At 40.7% G+C, this 18,433-nt stretch overlaps 2 protein-coding genes across 3 annotated transcripts; both read left to right on the top strand.

Moving 5' to 3' along the window:
- Positions 1-81: 81 nt before the first annotated feature.
- LOC140999428 (kelch-like protein 12) lies at positions 82-8,648 on the top strand. Of its 2 annotated transcripts, XM_073469798.1 has the most exons (13): positions 300-389; positions 489-601; positions 1,591-1,817; positions 2,014-2,167; positions 2,886-3,103; positions 3,852-4,001; positions 4,127-4,241; positions 4,349-4,455; positions 4,546-4,741; positions 4,879-5,037; positions 5,532-5,630; positions 5,729-5,915; positions 7,653-7,866. In XM_073469798.1, the coding sequence occupies exons 2-13, from the start codon at positions 544-546 to the stop codon at positions 7,777-7,779; spliced, it is 1,797 nt and encodes a 598-aa protein (XP_073325899.1). In that variant the 5' UTR covers positions 300-389; positions 489-543; the 3' UTR covers positions 7,780-7,866. The 2 variants fall into 2 exon arrangements, with proteins under 2 accessions (XP_073325901.1, XP_073325899.1); XM_073469800.1 differs by lacking the exon at positions 489-601 and having other exon boundaries at positions 82-389; positions 7,653-8,648.
- Positions 8,649-10,057: 1,409 nt separating this feature from the next.
- On the top strand, positions 10,058-16,543 carry tuba5 (tubulin alpha 5). Its single transcript, XM_073469553.1, has 5 exons — positions 10,058-10,146; positions 13,112-13,337; positions 14,793-14,941; positions 15,421-16,101; positions 16,173-16,543. The coding sequence occupies exons 1-5, from the start codon at positions 10,144-10,146 to the stop codon at positions 16,461-16,463; spliced, it is 1,350 nt and encodes a 449-aa protein (XP_073325654.1). The 5' UTR covers positions 10,058-10,143; the 3' UTR covers positions 16,464-16,543.
- Positions 16,544-18,433: the final 1,890 nt, after the last annotated feature.

Below are 18,433 nucleotides of genomic sequence, written 5' to 3' on the forward strand. Positions count from 1 at the left end.
AGGCATCTTGTTTCTGGAACGCAGCCGGAGCGCGCACGCACGTAACGCACTTACGTAACGGTCTGTTTACGTCCAATCTGTGGAGTCGGTGCTGCTGTGACCTGCTGCAGCTTCAGTCAACGAGATACTCTGGCTGCTCCAAACTCGTATCGGGGGGATGATATGACATTATTGTAAAAAAAAACATTAAGACGCATATGTCGTCGAGGAGGTTCGCGCACAGTGTGACGTAGCAGAGGTCATCATGGATTAGCTGTAGTTGAGTGGCTTTCTCCAGACACAGTGTGACTGACAGCAAGGACTGGGACAAGGGACTTTGGTGCTACTGACGTTAGCTAGCAGCGCAACTTAGCTAAACGTGTTTGACTCAGCCTTTACCGCTGCGACAGGTATTATGTAAATTCTTGACAAGTTCTTCTGTGTGTGTCGCTTCATGTGTTGTCTTCCTCCGGCCGCCCAGCTCACTTTACATGGCTGTGTTTTCCTAGTTTGTTGTCTGGCGTTGGCGTTAGCCCCTCAGCTGTCGTTGGCTGCTGCTTGCTAATGTGTAGCTATAGTTATTGCCTCCCAGTGGTGGAAAAAGTATTCAAATCTTTCAACGGTAAGTTGCATTAGCGTCACTACAGTGCACAATTTACTCGGTTAAAAAAGTAAAAAGCCAAATGATCACTTAAGTAACGTTGTTAGCGATGAAAAACAACAACAAAACATTTCTGGATCAAAGTTGAAAGGGCCATGTTAGTGCATTCCTCAGTTTACCACATCATTTGCATGATACATTTCCATCTGCTGGTCACAGCTATCAAATGACAAATGAGGTACATTATTATAAAGTATCATATTTACATTTTATAATCTCACAAATTGGGCATACTCAAGCTAAGTATCATTACATCTAAACTAGGGCTGCACATCTGCATCTCAAAATAATCAGAGTTACAATATGGCTAAGTGCAATATCCAAATCGCAAGAAGCTGCGATTTTATTTTGCAAAGGGAAAATGTGTGATTTTTAAAAAAGCATTATAATGAAGTACTGTAGTGTTGTAGATATGTACACATCTTGATCTCCAGATGTAAGAAAACAACAGATGTCTCGTCATCAAGATGTTTTTTTTCAGTGAAAATGAAAATTGTGAAGCAAAAATTATAATTCCCACAAATCGTGACAATGTTGCAACCACAACACCTGTCAAAATAAATGTGATTTGCTTTTTTTTAATCATGTTTTTGACCTTTTATTAGACAGGACAGTAGAGAGGGCTGATGATGTGCAGCAAAGGGCCACAGGTCAGATTAAAGCCTCTGTACATGGGGCGTACGAACTACCACCTGAGCAGCCAGGACTGACCCTGCAATGTGCTTTAATAACCATATTGTGCAGCCCTAATTTAAACAGTACTGAAGTACAGTTTACATCTTTGATTCTCAGAATTTCCAACTCACACGACTAACACTTTGTCACTATGCAACACAAGCCATCTGCCACATTACACATCTATTTAATTCACATACTATATGTGTTATTGTTTGTGTAAGTTCTGTATGTACAAGTGGTGTAGTGGAGGGTAACTTGTCCGTCTGTTTTAGATTCCTGGAGTAGTTTGAGAACCTTGAGAGATTCTCAAGGCGACATGGCTCCCAAGGACATCATGACCAATTCCCATGCCAAATCCATCCTCAATGCGATGAACTCACTCCGCAAGAGCAACACACTCTGTGATATCACTCTGAGGGTGGAGAACACAGATTTCCCAGCTCACCGGATCGTCTTGGCTGCCTGCAGTGACTACTTTTGTGCCATGTTCACTAGTGAGGTATGTTTGGTTTGATACAATTAAGGCAGTGAGGGAGAAGGATGCCAATGGCTTTTCGAGAGTCGAGAGAAGAGTTTGAGTTTACCGAACAAGACGCTGCTGACAAGACAATTATGGGAATTGCTGCCAGATAATACCCAATGCTTGTAACTAATCCTTTAATGATATGAGTCTCTTTTATTTTGTGGCTCTGCAGCTTGCAGAGAAGGGAAAATCTTTTGTCGACATTCAGGGGCTCACTGCAGCGACTATGGAGATCCTGTTGGACTTTGTCTACACAGAGACAGTGTTAGTCACAGTGGAGAACGTCCAAGAACTACTCCCTGCAGCGTGTTTGCTGCAGCTCAAAGGTATGTTTAGGAGTGCCTGCTGTGCCTTGATTTTAAAAGTGTGTGCTTAAGTCAGCTGATATCGATGTGATTGTAGGCAGAGGGTATCTGCAGGTCTTAAAATTCAGTTTCCTCCCAAAAAAGGCTTCAGATGGTTATCAAACATCTAAATGTAATTTACAAAAGTCATAAGTCTTTTCTCTTGCCTGCTGTCAGCAGTAATGTTATTTATAAAATGTTTTTGTGTCTGAGTGCTGTCTGTTGTAAGACGTTATATAACTATAAACTACAAGTAGGATTGTTGCAACAATAGATTGTGGGTTGTAGATCCTTTTTGGAGTTTCAGTCTGCACCATCAGACCTATAGCTAGCTACAGTATCTCTAGAGCTCATTGCCAAATTTTTATCAGAAATTTAAATTAATTAATCATTTGAAATAGATTAATCCATTCATCCACTTAATGCGTTTTACCTGAGTTGAGATCACATTAATTTAATTAATCTGTAATCTGGAATTACTGTTAAAGACTGCTGGGAAGCATTGAATAAATGTGATGTATTAAGCTTCATTCTATGTGGTATAAAAGTCTTAATTCGGTGATCCCTGCAGAAACCCTGAGGCGAGGCACCACTTTCCAATGAAACTGCTTCAGCAGTTGCTGAGTGACATGACAGTCATGCCTAACAGGATTTCATTCAATTTCAATGATACATACAAATGTATCTTTGTTCTCCGCAGGGGTGAAAAGAGCATGTTGTGATTTTTTGGAGAGTCAGCTCGATCCCTCCAACTGTCTGGGTATTCGCGACTTTGCCGAAACTCACAATTGCCTTGACCTGATGCAAGCCGCCGAGCTCTTTTCCCAGAAACATTTCTCCGAGGTGGTTCAGCATGAGGAGTTCATGCTGCTCAGCCAGACAGAAGTTGAAAAGCTTATAAAATGTGATGAAATTCAGGTATGAAAACTGGATGTCGTGAGTTATTGTCAGTTGTACTGTGGAGGCTGTTTGATCTGAACATTATCGATAACTAAATATGTTGTTTGAAATGCAATTAGGACCCCGCTCCCTGATACATCTGTGTATATACCTGCAGTAACTGTAATAGTTAAAACTTGTATTAAGTTGCCAGTAAAGTATCTTGATTGAAATAGCGTTGTGTCAACTGACTTTCACAGCTTTCTTATTGTCTTTCACCTGAGTGTGAAAAGAGAAGAGCAAGTACCAACCTGCTGTAATCTCAGTCAGTGGGCCCCCCCCCCCCCCCCCGGTTCCACTAACTTTTGCGGATTGGACTGACAATGAAAATTGCAGAGAAGAAAACCTGATTTAACTTTGCCTTTGTGCTCAGGAAATTCCTGTTCCCAACCACATGCCTTGCTTTGTGAAAACACAGTTATTATCGCAGAATGATTTATAGATCATCAGTTCCCCCAAATGTCTCTTCCTGTCATTTTTGTTGTTTTTAAAAATAAAACTAGACCATACATGTAAATCACAGTCACGCATAATTTGCCCACAGTGAAACTTTTCTCTTAGTGTAAATTCCTCACAAGAAATAATAAACAGAGATGTTGAGATAGTTAAAGATGGACAGCTTAGCTAAGGTGGTTGCCCACTAATGAACATCTTTAACTGCAGTTGTCAGCTTTTTTTTTGTTTAATTGATGTGGTTTAGTACATGTTGTATTCTGTCTGCATGTAGGTGGACTCAGAGGAGCCAGTATTTGAAGCTGTATTAAACTGGGTCAAACACAACCGAAAAGAGCGAGAGCCCTACCTGCCAGACATGCTCGAGTTCGTTCGAATGCCACTCCTGACCCCCCGCTACATTACAGATGTCATTGATGCCGAGGTGAGGCAAGCGATATACGCAGCAGGTTGTTGTGTAATCATACGCTGAACTTCCAATGAAACGTTATGTGTTGACGTACTTATGACAGTTAGCACCGCAATTAAGCGAGTTTTGACACGTTTCAGCCCCTCATTCGGTGTAGCCTGCCATGCCGAGACCTCGTTGATGAAGCCAAGAAATTCCACTTAAGACCGGAGCTAAGGAGTGAGATGCAGGGCCCACGCACACAAGCTAGACTAGGTAGGAATCCTGTTTTTTTTTTTAATAACAGTTGAGCTATATATTTCTCCTACACACCTACTTTGTCATCCACACTGATGGTAAAATTGATTTATGGGGCTTTTCAGGTGCCAAAGAAGTCCTGTTGGTTATAGGTGGGTTCGGCAGCCAACAATCACCGATAGACATAGTTGAGAAATATGATCCGAAAACACAAGAATGGAGCTTCCTTCCTGTAAGTATTTCGTGAAAGAGATCCTTGTGATTTATTTATTTTTTTAACCTCAGTATATCTGGCTAATACAGACACGTATGTCTTAAACAGAACATTGCACGGAAAAGGCGTTATGTCGCCACAGTGTCCCTCCACGATCGAGTTTACGTCATCGGAGGCTACGACGGTCGGTCGAGGCTCAGCTCCGTGGAGTGCCTGGACTACACAGCAGACGAGGACGGTGTTTGGTACACAGTCGCCACCATGAATGTGCGGCGTGGCCTCGCTGGAGCCACAACACTCGGAGGTGAGGGAGCGTCTGTGCCCAATGACTCACACTTTCACTGGCGATTTGTCTTTCTGTGAAATCTCCCGTGTATGTGTCATTCTCAGTAACAGTACAGTTGTGTTTTTTCTTTTCTGTTCCATCTTGGCACTTGACAGACATGATCTATGTTGCCGGTGGCTTCGATGGCAGCCGACGCCATACCAGCATGGAGCGATATGACCCAAACATCGACCAGTGGAGCATGCTGGGAGACATGCAGACAGCTAGAGAAGGAGCAGGTCTGGTGGTGGCCAGTGGACTCATATACTGTCTAGGTATGAACAGATAATGTTGACATCTCAGTCTTTCATAACTTCGACATGTATGAGGGTCATATTAGGGCTGATTATGTTCATTATTAGTTGATTTTAATCTACTCTTCAATCGCAGTTTCTTGAAAAACAGATATTGTCTTTGGCCAATACGGTCACTGACTCATCATCATGTCTCATATCTCGGATGTAGTAACTTTCCAAGGCTGCAGCTAAAGATTACGAAAGATTAATTCTCTTGAATAATAAGCTATAGTTTAAAAAAATGTCAGAAAAAAATTGAAAAACACAATTTCCTCAGGGTTAAGACGCTAAATTCAATATATTTAATGTACTATTAAATGAAACAAGAAAAAGCAGAATACCCTAACAAATGAAACATTGGACTCGGGGAAGGGCTTAAATAATTAAATTGTTTTTCAGATTTTTCTCTCAACTGATTCATCACCCAGTCATTTCAGCTCTCCACTTGTCATTTCCTTCATTTTTCATCATAGGTGGATACGATGGACTGAATATCCTGAATTCAGTGGAGCGGTATGACCCACACACAGGCCACTGGACAAGTGTTACACCCATGGCCACCAAGCGGTCAGGTAGGTAAAAAAAATAAACAAGAAAAATTTATTAAGCAAAATATTCCAGCTAATTGTGTGTGTTACCGTTCAAACTGAGACTTTTCTGCTGTTTTCAGGAGCTGGTGTGGCTTTACTCAATGACCATATCTATGTAGTGGGAGGCTTTGATGGCGTTTCACACCTCGACTCTGTCGAGGTCTACAACATCAGAACAGACTATTGGACCACTGTAGCCAGTATGACCACTCCTCGATGTTACGTAGGAGCAACCGTTCTCCGAGGACGTCTCTACGCCATCGCCGGGTAAGAAGGATTGTCATGAGGCCTCTCTTTCTGTGACAGTGGATTTAATTAATTTAATCTAATTTAATCTAATTAGGCTTTGTTCAGATCGACTTCAGCCCAGCCGTCAGTCTGCTAACACAGAAGGCTTCGGAAAAAATAGCTCAGGTTCGTCAGGCAAAAAAATAAAACGGGTTCAAGTTTTGCTGCAAGGCAATGCGACATCATCCAACAACGTGCTACATCAACCAATCAACGAGATGATTTCAGCATTATATTTCTATGAAGATAAAATGTTTGCCATCCAGTGCAGTAAAATGATTCCTCTTAGTATTACAAACCTCTGTACAGTGTTTTGGTGTCTGATACGGCTTCAAAAGCCTGATTGGCATTGGACTAATATTTCCTTGGGACATTTAGTAATTTGTAATAATGGCAGGGGAAGTCTGCATGTGAATCTGCCATGTCAGTAATTTGTAAAGTTAAAATTCCTCTGTAAATTACCTACCATATTTCACCAAACACAGAGCTCATCTGATAATATTAGTCCAGTGTGATGCAGCATGTCAGTGATTTGGGGTTGTATTCCTTACAGACATCTGTTTTCAGTGAACAGTCATGACATTTAATTGCAGCAGTCAACCACTGTGCTGTGAGATTGTCAATATTGACGTTGGAAAGTGACAAAAGGTTGTCAATTTTTTTTTAATACAGACAGAAAGTATCTTTTACTTAATCTAAATGAGCTGCACATTATACCCATGAGGTAAAGTCAGTAAATATGAGTAGAACACAGACCTCACTTGTACCGTGCGATTGCACCACACGAAACACAAACGTAGTTGTAATTTCTAAAAGTGCTAAAGTCGCGGATCTGTTCCTCAAACTGAACTCTCTGGGTCATATTTCATTGTCTTACCAAACTTTGTTTCCCCAGACAGTGTTTCCTTTCGGGCTGGAGTAATGCAAGGAGAGTAAAAACACTGTAAATTTGAAAGATCTCCACTTGATTTGATTTGCAGAATCCTCCTGTTTGCTTCAGACAAACTTTGGTTTATACAGTATATACAACCCAGATTCCAACAAATATGAGACACTGTGGTTCTTTTCACTTCTTACTTAATATACCCTGAAGTGTATATTTACAAAAAGCAAAGTTTGAGCATTGATTATCATGTCTTTGTCCAACATTCAGTTAAATATAGATCGAAAAGGATTTGCAAATCATTATATTCTGTCTTTATTCATTTAAATGTTACTCAGCAGCCCAACCTCTCCCAAGCCTGTGTAATGAAAAATATACACACAATGAGCCGACTGTGGATTTTTTCCGTCGTCACTTGCACTGAAAGTGTTTTAGGAAGAGCTCCCTTAATGACAAGTATAAACAGGATGAATAATTATAGCAAACAAAACCAGTGTCAGTGTTCATGTGGACACCTGACTGTTGTTTTGAAACAGACTTTCTTCTTACTCTGTCTTTTGTAACGCATCTGTTTCAGGGTCTTCTTTTATTATCTTTTTCGCTTTTTACCAGAAAAGTTCAGAAGTCACTACAGTGTTTGTGTTAATTCCTTTACACTCTTTTTGTTAAGATGAACCTTCACTCTCCATGTTACACAACATGAAGAATTAATTAGCTTTTGATTGAACTCATGGTCAGTGGTGACAACACACTGCCGCATTGCATCAATGTAACCTCTTTCAACAGTACAGTGTGAAGTTAAAACTCTCTGCTTATCTCACGTCTCTCTCCAGATATGATGGGAACTCTCTCCTCAGCAGTATTGAATGTTACGACCCGGTTATCGACTCCTGGGAGGTTGTCACTTCGATGGCGACACAGCGGTGCGATGCAGGCGTCTGCGTTCTACGAGAAAAGTGATCTCTGCCAAGAACCACAAGAGGAAAAGCAGACAGGAGGACAGGCAGCTAGGCTTTGCTAAAAATGCCACTAAAACAGAAGCCACAAAGGGAGATGTTTGTTTCGCCAGTATGCAAATAGGTACTCTGAAAAAGAAGTGCAGCTGTTTGGGCTGCCTCCGCGACTGGATGGTCGACCCGCCGACACGCGGACTGTGCAACAGAGATTCAGCTTCGCCGTGGTAGACTTCACCTCAAAAGAGGCCCCCAAGGAGCCCATCACCACTTGCATGACTCTCTTCGGTGGTACTTGTTGCTGTCGTTACCTGTGAGATTATTTTTTCAGTTTGTCTTCAAAGTGCAATATATTTCTACTCATCTTAAGAAAAACATAAAGAGAAGGAGTTGATTTAGACTCCAGTTGCTGCTATATGCCTTATGACTTTGGCCTACATCAAACAGTGAACATCCATGTTGCCTCCCATTTGACTTTGATGATAGTTACAGTACATTGGCTTATTTTCAAGTGTACTCATTTGGCATATTCGAGGTCATTAACGGGTCAGTAATTCAACCCTTTTTGTAATTCTTCCTGTAAAACAGTGCTTTTAGACTCAAATCACTTTAATACAAAAGGTTTAATACTTATTGTTGCTCTCAGAATATATATTTAGAGATAAATATTGTTTTAGAAAATGACTGAATTGTACCAGTTTACTTTGATTATTTCGTCCATCTATTTGGCTCAGTTGAAGAATCACAGAGGAGTAAGTATGAGGTGCATGTGATTTGTTTTTCTTCCTCAGCTTATAAACCTGGATGTGTACATGTAGGACACGAAGTCATAACATCACTGTTGCCTGGGAAGTGAATAAACACACTGAGAACTGACGCGTTCTGTGTGTGGTGCATCTTTTCTGTTTAGTGATGCAGAAAGAGAAAACACATTCGTCAGCTGAGTCAGTGGTAAGAAAACTCATCATTCACATCTACAGAGCAAATTATGGAGATTCATCCAGCCACTCGGAGCAGTTTAATGTCTCAAATTCACCAGAATAAACAGGCTACTTGCTTCCATTTTTATCCTTGTAAAACTTTGTGTTCACATGCCAGCAAATTAATGAATTCCCCATCCAACTTCCCAGTGTTATTTATTTTAATAAGAAAAGCATTTTGTAATAACCTTTGGCCATGCTTGCGCTCTGGTTCAGACTGAGGAATTTCGACAACGAGGATAAGAATACAGCAAAAGTGAAAGGACTTATGATTCAGAAGTACAGGCAATACAAGAAACGCAAAATGTAAAATTAAACTAGTGCAGTTTGAATGAAGGGATTAGAAAAGCCGGAAGCAGTAAAAATAAAAATCATGAATGCTGAATCAGATACTGTACAACCAGTGAATAATTATGCATCTTACCGTACAAGATGATTTCAATTTATGATTAAATGGGAAGTTCTTTTGCACAATTACCAAATAATAAAGCAGCCCAGAACAAAACACATTTAACCATAATTTTGATGATTAAAGGCACATAACAGGAGTTTAATCGCTCTTTTATTGGTTGCTCACCTTATAATACCTTTAAACTTACTGTATATGATGTCAGTGGTGAAAAGTAACCAATTACATCTACTTGAATACTAAGTATTCTATTTTATGCTGCTTTCTACCTCTTAAAATTAAAGTACTTCAAAAGTAGGTTACGTAAGCTTTAAAATGGGCCCACTTAGATGAGCTGCAACATTAAAATGCATGATTACAATGCAGCAACACATTAATAAGTTTTTATCGTTGTGTCAGTCTTACCTGATGCCCCAAATTCACAAAAAAAAGTTTAAAAAAAATACATAACAATAACAAAAAATCAATTGACAGATCATCATCAATCATCAGTTTCTACAGTACAAAAGAAAAATGGGACTCACTGCCCACCTCTCCCAAATCAAACGGCTAGCTTCGTCTGATTCCTGCATGATGTGTTTAACAGAGCTCGATTACAAATAACCAGCGAGTGACTCCATGATGAACTGAGTCAGATGCATAAATATTAATCAAAAAGTGACAGATGACCAATCTAATGTGTCTTAATTTCTCTCTAAATGTTCTTTCTTGTGCATGCCAGTAACAAGAAAAAAAGACGACTAAAACAACAACTCCTCCCTCCCTCCATCTATCAATCTATCTGCTCCCTCCCTCAGCGTCTGATGCCTGAATAAGCACCGTCAGACACATCAGTGAGCCTGTTTGCAGATATAAAGAACGTCAGGCGGCGGGTGGGACAGAGCAGCAGAGTGTTGGTGGAGAGACGTTATCTGTCCCAGAACAGAGCAGAGGAAACTGACAATATCCTGCACCAAAAACTACTTCTATCATCCAGAGCAACATGGTAAGATCGCTACAAATTATCAGAAATGGGGAAGGTTATCCTGGGAAAGTTTGATATTCAGTTAAATGTTTCCATAAATGATATATCTTGCTTTTGGTGAAATGTCCACTGAATTGTCTGCAAGAGAAATCTTTGCAAGATAGGATCTGATCTTTATCCAAGCAAACCCTCCACAAAACTCTGGCTGCATGAATTTTAAATAAGCTGTCGTTTGTTTTAACATTCATGTAGCTACAGAATGTAAAAGCTTAAATAATGTAGTCACATTACTCTTTGCACTTTTTAATCGTTTTATGAGTTTATAATCACTGACAGAAAGACAGAGAAGCTGAAAACTTCATCTTCTGCCTCAGAACTTTAAACTGGCCCTCAGAAAAGCCTCTGAAAGTCTGTCTTTTGTGAATATTTAAGTGTTTTTATGTGCTTTGTTCATGTTCCAAACTTTAGTCTAGCCATGTCTTACAAATGTCACTCATCAGCAAAAAATCATCTAAGGGGATGTTCCTCCTGCAGGGAAGACAAAAGCTGAAATTCTCAACATGTTGAAACACGACGGCTGGAAGCACTTTAGAAAATGCAACAGTGCTGTGTTCGAATAAGTCGCTGCTGTTTTTTGATATTGTTTACCCTCAACAACTGGAAAAGCTTCTTAAAGACAGTAAATGAAACAGTCAGTCATCAGACATAATTGGATTAAACGCTGAGATGATGTTTATGGAAGCAAAGAAGGAAACAACTGAATACCTGCTGTAAGTGTGCAAGTGAGTCACTGTTGAAACTAAAAACAACCGAATTTATAGCAAATTAAAAAAAAAATTCTAAAAAACATGGGTCTGAATTTCTGTGGTTTTTGTTCCTCTCATTCAAATTTCCAGGAGGTAATTTAAAGTGGTGCAATTAAAATTTTAAAGTGTTTTGGGTTTGGGTGTCTAAATTTTACAAATCCAATTTAAGTCACTTGATTTTTATCGTCATAAAACCTGATCACACCTGGGAAACTAGTGTCCGTGTAGATGCACTCAATGTACAAAATGTCCTCTCAAATTAAATGACTCTGATGCCCCTGACAGCAGGACAACATCATTACTGTCTTGGCTCTAAAATCATTACCCATCACTGTAGAAAGCAAATCCATTTAATGATGTGACAACACTTTGGTTAATGTTTGGTTGAGGCGCCAAAGCCACTTGGTGAGGGTTAGGGGTGCGTCATGGTTTTGGTCTTAACCACTGGAATAATGAACTTGTTAAAGTTAAAACAGAAAGACGTTGACTCTTTGTTGGAAACAAACAGCTTTCTTTGATGTTAAATGTTTTGTTGACTCTTTGTTTTGTGATAATAATCAGAATTTAACCCGGCTTGAATTTTTTAATCAGAATTTGACATTTTTGTTACTAGTTTTTGTTTTTTTATCTGTTTTTTATTTCAACCATCTTGCAGCACACCTTTATGGATCATGCTATAATAAAGACTAAAATTAATATAAAATAAATGACAATAATTTAACAGTTTGTACATTTACAGTGTTAGAGAATGATGATGACTTTTATCCACTGTCTTTTCCTCTAGTGCAGTTGTTCCCAAAGTGTGTGCCGTGTGGCAAGTCCAGGTGTGCTTGGGGATTTTGTTATAACCACAGATTTTTATTGCAATATACAACGACACAACAAGTAATGAATGCAGTTTTAATTTACCGAATCCGTCCTGTGTGCATTTATTTTCACTTCCGGCCTTACAACGGAGTGGCAGCCCGACACAGCAGCTCCCGTCTCCTCTTTCCTATTGTGCTTTATCTATTTATTTGAGTATATATATATATTTTTTTATTCTATTTTATATTTTCACTAGTGAACTGTTACCTGGCGCTCCTATTTTTTTGTATTGTATTGTTTGCACACTGTTTGTTTGCCCTTTTGCTGATGTGCCTAATTGAATTTATCCTACAGGGATCAATAAAGGTACATCTCATCTCATCTCATCTCATCTCATCTCATCTCATCTCATCTCCATTTCCCAAAACAGAGGCTAATTATATACCATAAAACCCCTTTAAAAAGCTTTGAGGAAACAAAAATTAAACGTGTACAGAGTGATAAGACAACACGTTATAGAGGTTTTTGTGCATGGGTATGAATACAGGTGTGCCTTGAGATTTTGGCTTGCTCTTTGGTGTGCCTTGGGCACATAAGCTTTAAAAACCACTGCTCCAGCAGGTTAACATTTTTGCATTTTAGTGAAATGTCATGACATGAAATTTGGTACAGATTTCCACACTGCAGAGAGAATGAGTCCTTAACTTTTCCTTTAGTGCCATCATCAGGTCAAAGTTTGAGTTTCTCCAATATTAGTTTAAGACCAAATACCTGCAAATGTAAAGACTTTCACCATCAGCCTCAGCAAAACTTTGTGTTAGGTCAGGAAATAGCAAATAACTAAGATGTTCATGGCTGCTGAACACTGGACACCTCAGTTTTCCATTTTGAATTTGTAAACCCTAAAAACAAAGGCCAAAACGTTTTAGCAAGTCTTTAAAATTACACAACTTGAAACTTTCGGAAATTCAAAGCATTTAATGAAAATATTGCAATAACTGATGTTTGGCCACTTGGGGGCAGTAAAGCAAGTTGTGAAACAGCATTAACATATAATCACCTTTTAAGTTTGTTTTTTCACATCCTGGCCTGTCTTTTCTTCCACAGCACTGTGCTTTTTATCTGTTTGCAACAACTTTTATAATTAAGAGACCTGAAACGGTGCATATTATATATGGATTGCAAATTTCTAACTTAATGAATGAGAGAAAAAGCTCCTCATTCATTCTTTATTAGGTTTATATGTTCTTTGAAACCATTCATATTTTAAGAGACATAAATGTTACGAAAAAGTACCACAGGAGTTGTTTTACTTTGTGTTTAAAAACTTTGACAGTCATCTTAACTTCCATATTGTTTTATTATCTGTTCAGAGAGAGTGCATCTCCATCCACGTGGGTCAGGCAGGTGTCCAGACAGGAAATGCCTGCTGGGAGCTCTTCTGCCTCGAGCACGGCGTCGGTCCTGATGGTGTCTTCCTGGACTGTCCATCACAACAGAACTCTCGTGAGGACCCGTTCAACACCTTCTTCAACACTGGGAGCTCTGGGCGTCATGTCCCCAGAGCATTATATGTGGACCTGGAGCCCACTGTGGTTGGTGAGTAGTCCTGTGTGTGTGTTTATTTTTACCTTCCTTATCTCTGTTTTTTATTATAGTTGCAGTCATCCTATTATGTGTGGTCGTGTGGGTCTACATCCACACGGTTCATGCAGGTAACTGCGGATGGGAACACTGGTATCTAAGCAACTAGTGCAGCGGTGACTCCTCTACCTTTTGTTCAATACTGCCTAACATTTACAGAGGTTTATTATGTAAATAGCAGGTTGTGCAGTGCAATATTAGATTGATTTTTCACCAGGCCATATGTCCCTTTGAATGCACTGGTTTCAAACTGGGGAGGCAGAGAGCCACTGGATAACTCATCTCAAAGATGAGATATTTTATCTGCATTTTTCGACCTTGTCACATAATCTAAAACTGCTTATCCCGGCTTGCACTGAAGCTACAAGTGATTTTGAGGCGGACTCTCGTGTTCTCTCCACTCATAACTGAGGTAGGCTGGCAGTGTGAAGGAGTGTGACTGTCCAGGTGGGCCTAAGGGGCCAAACCCTAACCGGGATTCGAAACCCTGAACCCCTGGGTTTTAAGATGTTGGCAGGCAGGGCACACATGAAGTGCCATAACCATGTGGCCATGAGCCCCTAGGTCAAAATGGGAGATCCTGTGGGACTTCTGACAAACTGGTGATGGCAAACCAACTGGACATAGTTGTGGTGGACAAAAATCAGAAGAAGGCAGTGTTGATAGGTGTAGTAATCCCAAGCGACAGCAACATCCAGAGGGAGGAACACGAGAAGCTTGAGAAATACCAAGGGCTGAAAGAAGAGCTGGAGAAGATGTGGAGAGTCAAGGCAACAGTGGTCCCTGTGGCAATAGGAGCGCTTGGGGCTGTGACCGTGAAACTGGGAGAGTGGCTCCAGCAGATTCCAGGAACAACATCCGAGATCTCTGTCCAAAAGAACAAAATGTTCCGATTTCAAATTGGGCCGAGTCATTTTTAAGTTTGGGAATGGATTTTTTAGAAATACAATCTTATTTTTTTATAGCTTCAGTATGTTCATATCCATTGAATGCTGATTTTATATAGTTTTGAACATGTGGCAGTCTGAAAAAGGAGGACTGACTACAGCGATGAAAGTGTGTTTAAATCTTCTTACCTGACTATTGTCTTAGAGCAGATACACTTAAATTTAAGGCCCCATTTTTTTTAACTTCACCATTATATTACATGGAAAACTCTGGATATAGTTTGCATCATTTTAGTTTAGTTTTCTTTGGAAACAATCAGATTTTGAAGTTAGTAATGTGTTTACTTCATTAACGGACCCGCCCTCTGAACCGTCAATGAGTCAATATGATTAAAAAGGTTAAAGATGTGACTGTAAAGCTGATTAACTATACACCTGGACATCTCTGTTGTTTTAGTCTGGTCTGTCAAGTTGAACCAAGGAGCAGTTGATCTCTAAACCTTTCTAAAACCTCTCTTTTCAGATGAAGTGAGGACTGGAATGTACAAGGACCTTTTCCACCCTGAGCAGCTGATTTCTGGAAAGGAGGATGCAGCCAACAACTACGCTCGAGGACACTACACTGTGGGGAAAGAAATCATCGATGGAGTCATGGAGCGTGTTCGTAAAATGGTCAGTAATAATGATTTTTTTTAAAAACTATGGTTTTTATATGAATAATAACCATTATTGTGCGATTTCCAGAAAGAGCAATGACGATTTTTCTGCTCTAGACTTTAAAATCTAATATGAGGAATAATGGTTTAATAGTTTTATTGCATGAGCTCAAATCTATCACATCACCTGACACACTAGCTTTCTGCACTAAATTTGTATGAAGGAATTCTTCAACATTTTGGGAAATACACTCCAAAACACTCTCATGTCTGTCTGTTAAATATCTGGTTTGTTTTATCTGAACAGGAAGTCACAATTTGTATACTTAGAAAGGTTAAAGAGTCATTAGTGGTTTTTCCTCTGTTATGCATAGCTAAGCTAATAGGCAGCTTCCTGTAGCTTCACATTTCATGGACAGATATGAGAGTGGTAAAAACATTTCTCATCTCATCATTCCTTTAACAGAAGCTGTCCTGTCCTTCTTTCCTTCTCAGACCGACCAGTGCACTGGCCTTCAGGGCTTCCTGGTTTTCCACAGCTTCGGCGGTGGCACCGGCTCTGGTTTCACCTCCCTGCTGATGGAGCGTCTGTCTGTCGACTACGGCAAGAAGTCCAAGCTGGAGTTTTCCGTCTACCCCGCTCCCCAGGTGTCCACCGCTGTGGTGGAGCCCTACAATGCCGTCCTCACCACCCACACCACCCTGGAGCACTCTGACTGTGCCTTCATGGTGGATAACGAGGCCATCTACGACATATGTCGCCGCAACATGGACATTGAGAGTCCTGGTTACATCAACCTCAACAGGTTGATCGGTCAGATTGTGTCCTCCATCACTGCCTCCCTTCGTTTCGAAGGTGCCCTCAATGTTGATCTGACAGAGTTCCAGACCAACTTGGTCCCATTTCCACGTATCCACTTCCCTCTGGTGACCTACTCACCCATCATCTCTGCTGAGAAGGCTTACCATGAGCAGCTCTCAGTGGCTGAGATCACAAGTGCCTGCTTCGAACCAGCCAATCAGATGGTCAAGTGTGACCCTCGTCACGGCAAGTACATGGCTTGCTGCATGCTGTACCGAGGTGACGTCGTCCCTAAGGATGTAAACGCTGCCATCGCAAATATAAAGACCAGGCGCTCCATTCAGTTTGTCGACTGGTGCCCAACTGGCTTCAAGGTGAGGAACATCATGAGGGTAAGAAGTGCAGCTTGAGATACTTTATCTGATCGTTTTCTATGTCTTAACAGGTCGGCATTAATTACCAACCTCCAACTGCGGTCCCTGGTGGAGACCTGGCCAAGGTCCAGAGGGCTGTGTGCATGCTGAGCAACACCACTGCTATTGCAGAGGCCTGGTCCCGCCTTGATCACAAGTTTGATCTGATGTACGCTAAGCGTGCGTTCGTCCACTGGTACGTGGGTGAGGGGATGGAGGAAGGAGAGTTTGCAGAAGCCAGAGAGGACCTGGCCTGTCTTGAAAAGGATTACGAAGAGTTGGGTCAGATGAACAGCGAGTCTGACGACGACTATGAATACTGAACCTTGTGAGGCTTTGAGTTGTGACGGCTGCACAGCAGTAATTTCATACTGTACTGATGATCTGTATCTTCTAAGCTAGAGTTAACCAAAATGATCTTTCCATATTTTTACTGCAGCTTTACATTAAGAAGACAAACCACTTTAAGTTGCATTTGAAGTGTGCTATGAAATAAAGTTTGTTTTAGTATATTCTGTGTGAAATCTGTTGGGGGACAAAGTGGTCTAAGACGACAGCATGTAATCTCCACGTTCCCATTACAAATCCGTCTGGGAATCTATTTAAAGATAACCCCTGGCCCCATGTTTCCTGTCTGCCTCTCCACTGTGTCCTACTGAATAAAGACAAAAGTGCCCAAAAGATTACTTCAAAACAAACTTCCAAGCAAACAAACCACGAGATCCTTTTAATAAAATGACAAGCTAAAGAGAAATCTTCCAAAAGTTCAGTCAAGCCCTTGAGTCTTGTGATGCAGGGATGACTTATTTTTGTAGGCTAGCCCGGAAGTTGGCATCGCCCTGGTTCCCTCGACAAAAAGCCGTTGGGATTTCTCAATTCAGTTTTGGATTATTGTAGAAAATAAACTCTGTGGTAAACACATGTTTATTATATTTATGCATTTTGTTCAGCAAGATAATCTTCACAGATGAATACCAATTGTATGATTTTTGAAGCATTAATGCGACCGCCAGAGGAAAAAAAAGCTAACGTTAGTCCTACATCACAGTCTCGTGACTTCAAATGCTGTGTTTCTGCACCGGCTCACCTGTAGCTGCATTTTTCTTAAATTCTCACACCGAAAAGGGGAGCTGCTACAGTGACGATGTAGAGCTTGCAGCAGAGAAACCTACCTGCCAGAAGGGAGAGACAAAACCTCCGTACTTCAGCTTTAAGCATCCCGCTTTGTAAAAAAAAGAACAAATGAAATTATCCCGTTATCTCGGGAAAACGGAGGAAATAAAATGTATGAATGCGTGGCCCTTCAGGGCTTCCGTAGAAACGAGGCGTTCGGGGTCAGTTTGTTTATTCAGTCACGAAAACGAAGAGAGTCCATTTATATAGTTTGTTTCGGCATTATAAAAAAAAATAATTGTCATTTAAAATATTTATCTTCTGATTAAAACGTATCCCCCAAAAACTACATAGTGCACCTTTAAATACATGTATTAAAACTTACACTTCCATTTCTCACATAAGCTTCAATGTAAGTTTCTTTCTAAGGCTGTGGTGGCAACCTGGAGTGGTTTTATTTCTCTGACCTGCATCCAGGATCTTGAGTGTGGACATGAGAGCAGCAGCAGCAGCAGCAGCAGCAGCAGCCTGTGACTGAGCAGCAGCAGCCTGTGACTGAGCAGCAGCAGCAGCAGCAGCAGCAGCAGCCTGTGACTGAGCAGCAGCAGCAGCAGCAGCAGCAGCAGCAGCAGCCTGTGACTGAGCAGCAGCAGCAGCAGCAGCAGCAGCAGCAGCAGCAGCAGCAGCAGCAGCCTGTGACTGAGCAGCAGCAGCAGCAGCAGCAGCAGCAGATGTTGGATCTGAAACCTCAAACTGCACACACCGACCATTTAAACAACGAGTCCCGGCGGCTGTTAAAAGGTGTCACCTGAACATATTCCTCCGCGCAAGTGTAAACACAAGACAGTCCACCAAAGAAGGGGATTGTTTGTACCGATTAAAATGTCCCTTTTATTAATAACCCAAAACTGTATATTGCTTTTAAAATAATTCACTATTAGATTCAAGTGATTGTTGGACAATGATAAGGTGTAAAATGTCCAGAATAGACATGCTACAGTTTGTTATGTCTATCAAGATTTTAGGGCTACACCATAATCCTCCATCCCACTGTAATACATGCTCATTAAACATGATTTAAATAGTGCGGATTATACATCACTTATAGATTCTGATATAGTGGCCTCAGGGCTAATTATTTTATTTATCAGTTCATCTTGATTTTAGCTGTTGCATAATG

The sequence above is a fragment of the Pagrus major genome, chromosome 7, assembly GCF_040436345.1.
Source record: "Pagrus major chromosome 7, Pma_NU_1.0".
NCBI lineage: Eukaryota > Metazoa > Chordata > Actinopteri > Spariformes > Sparidae > Pagrus > Pagrus major.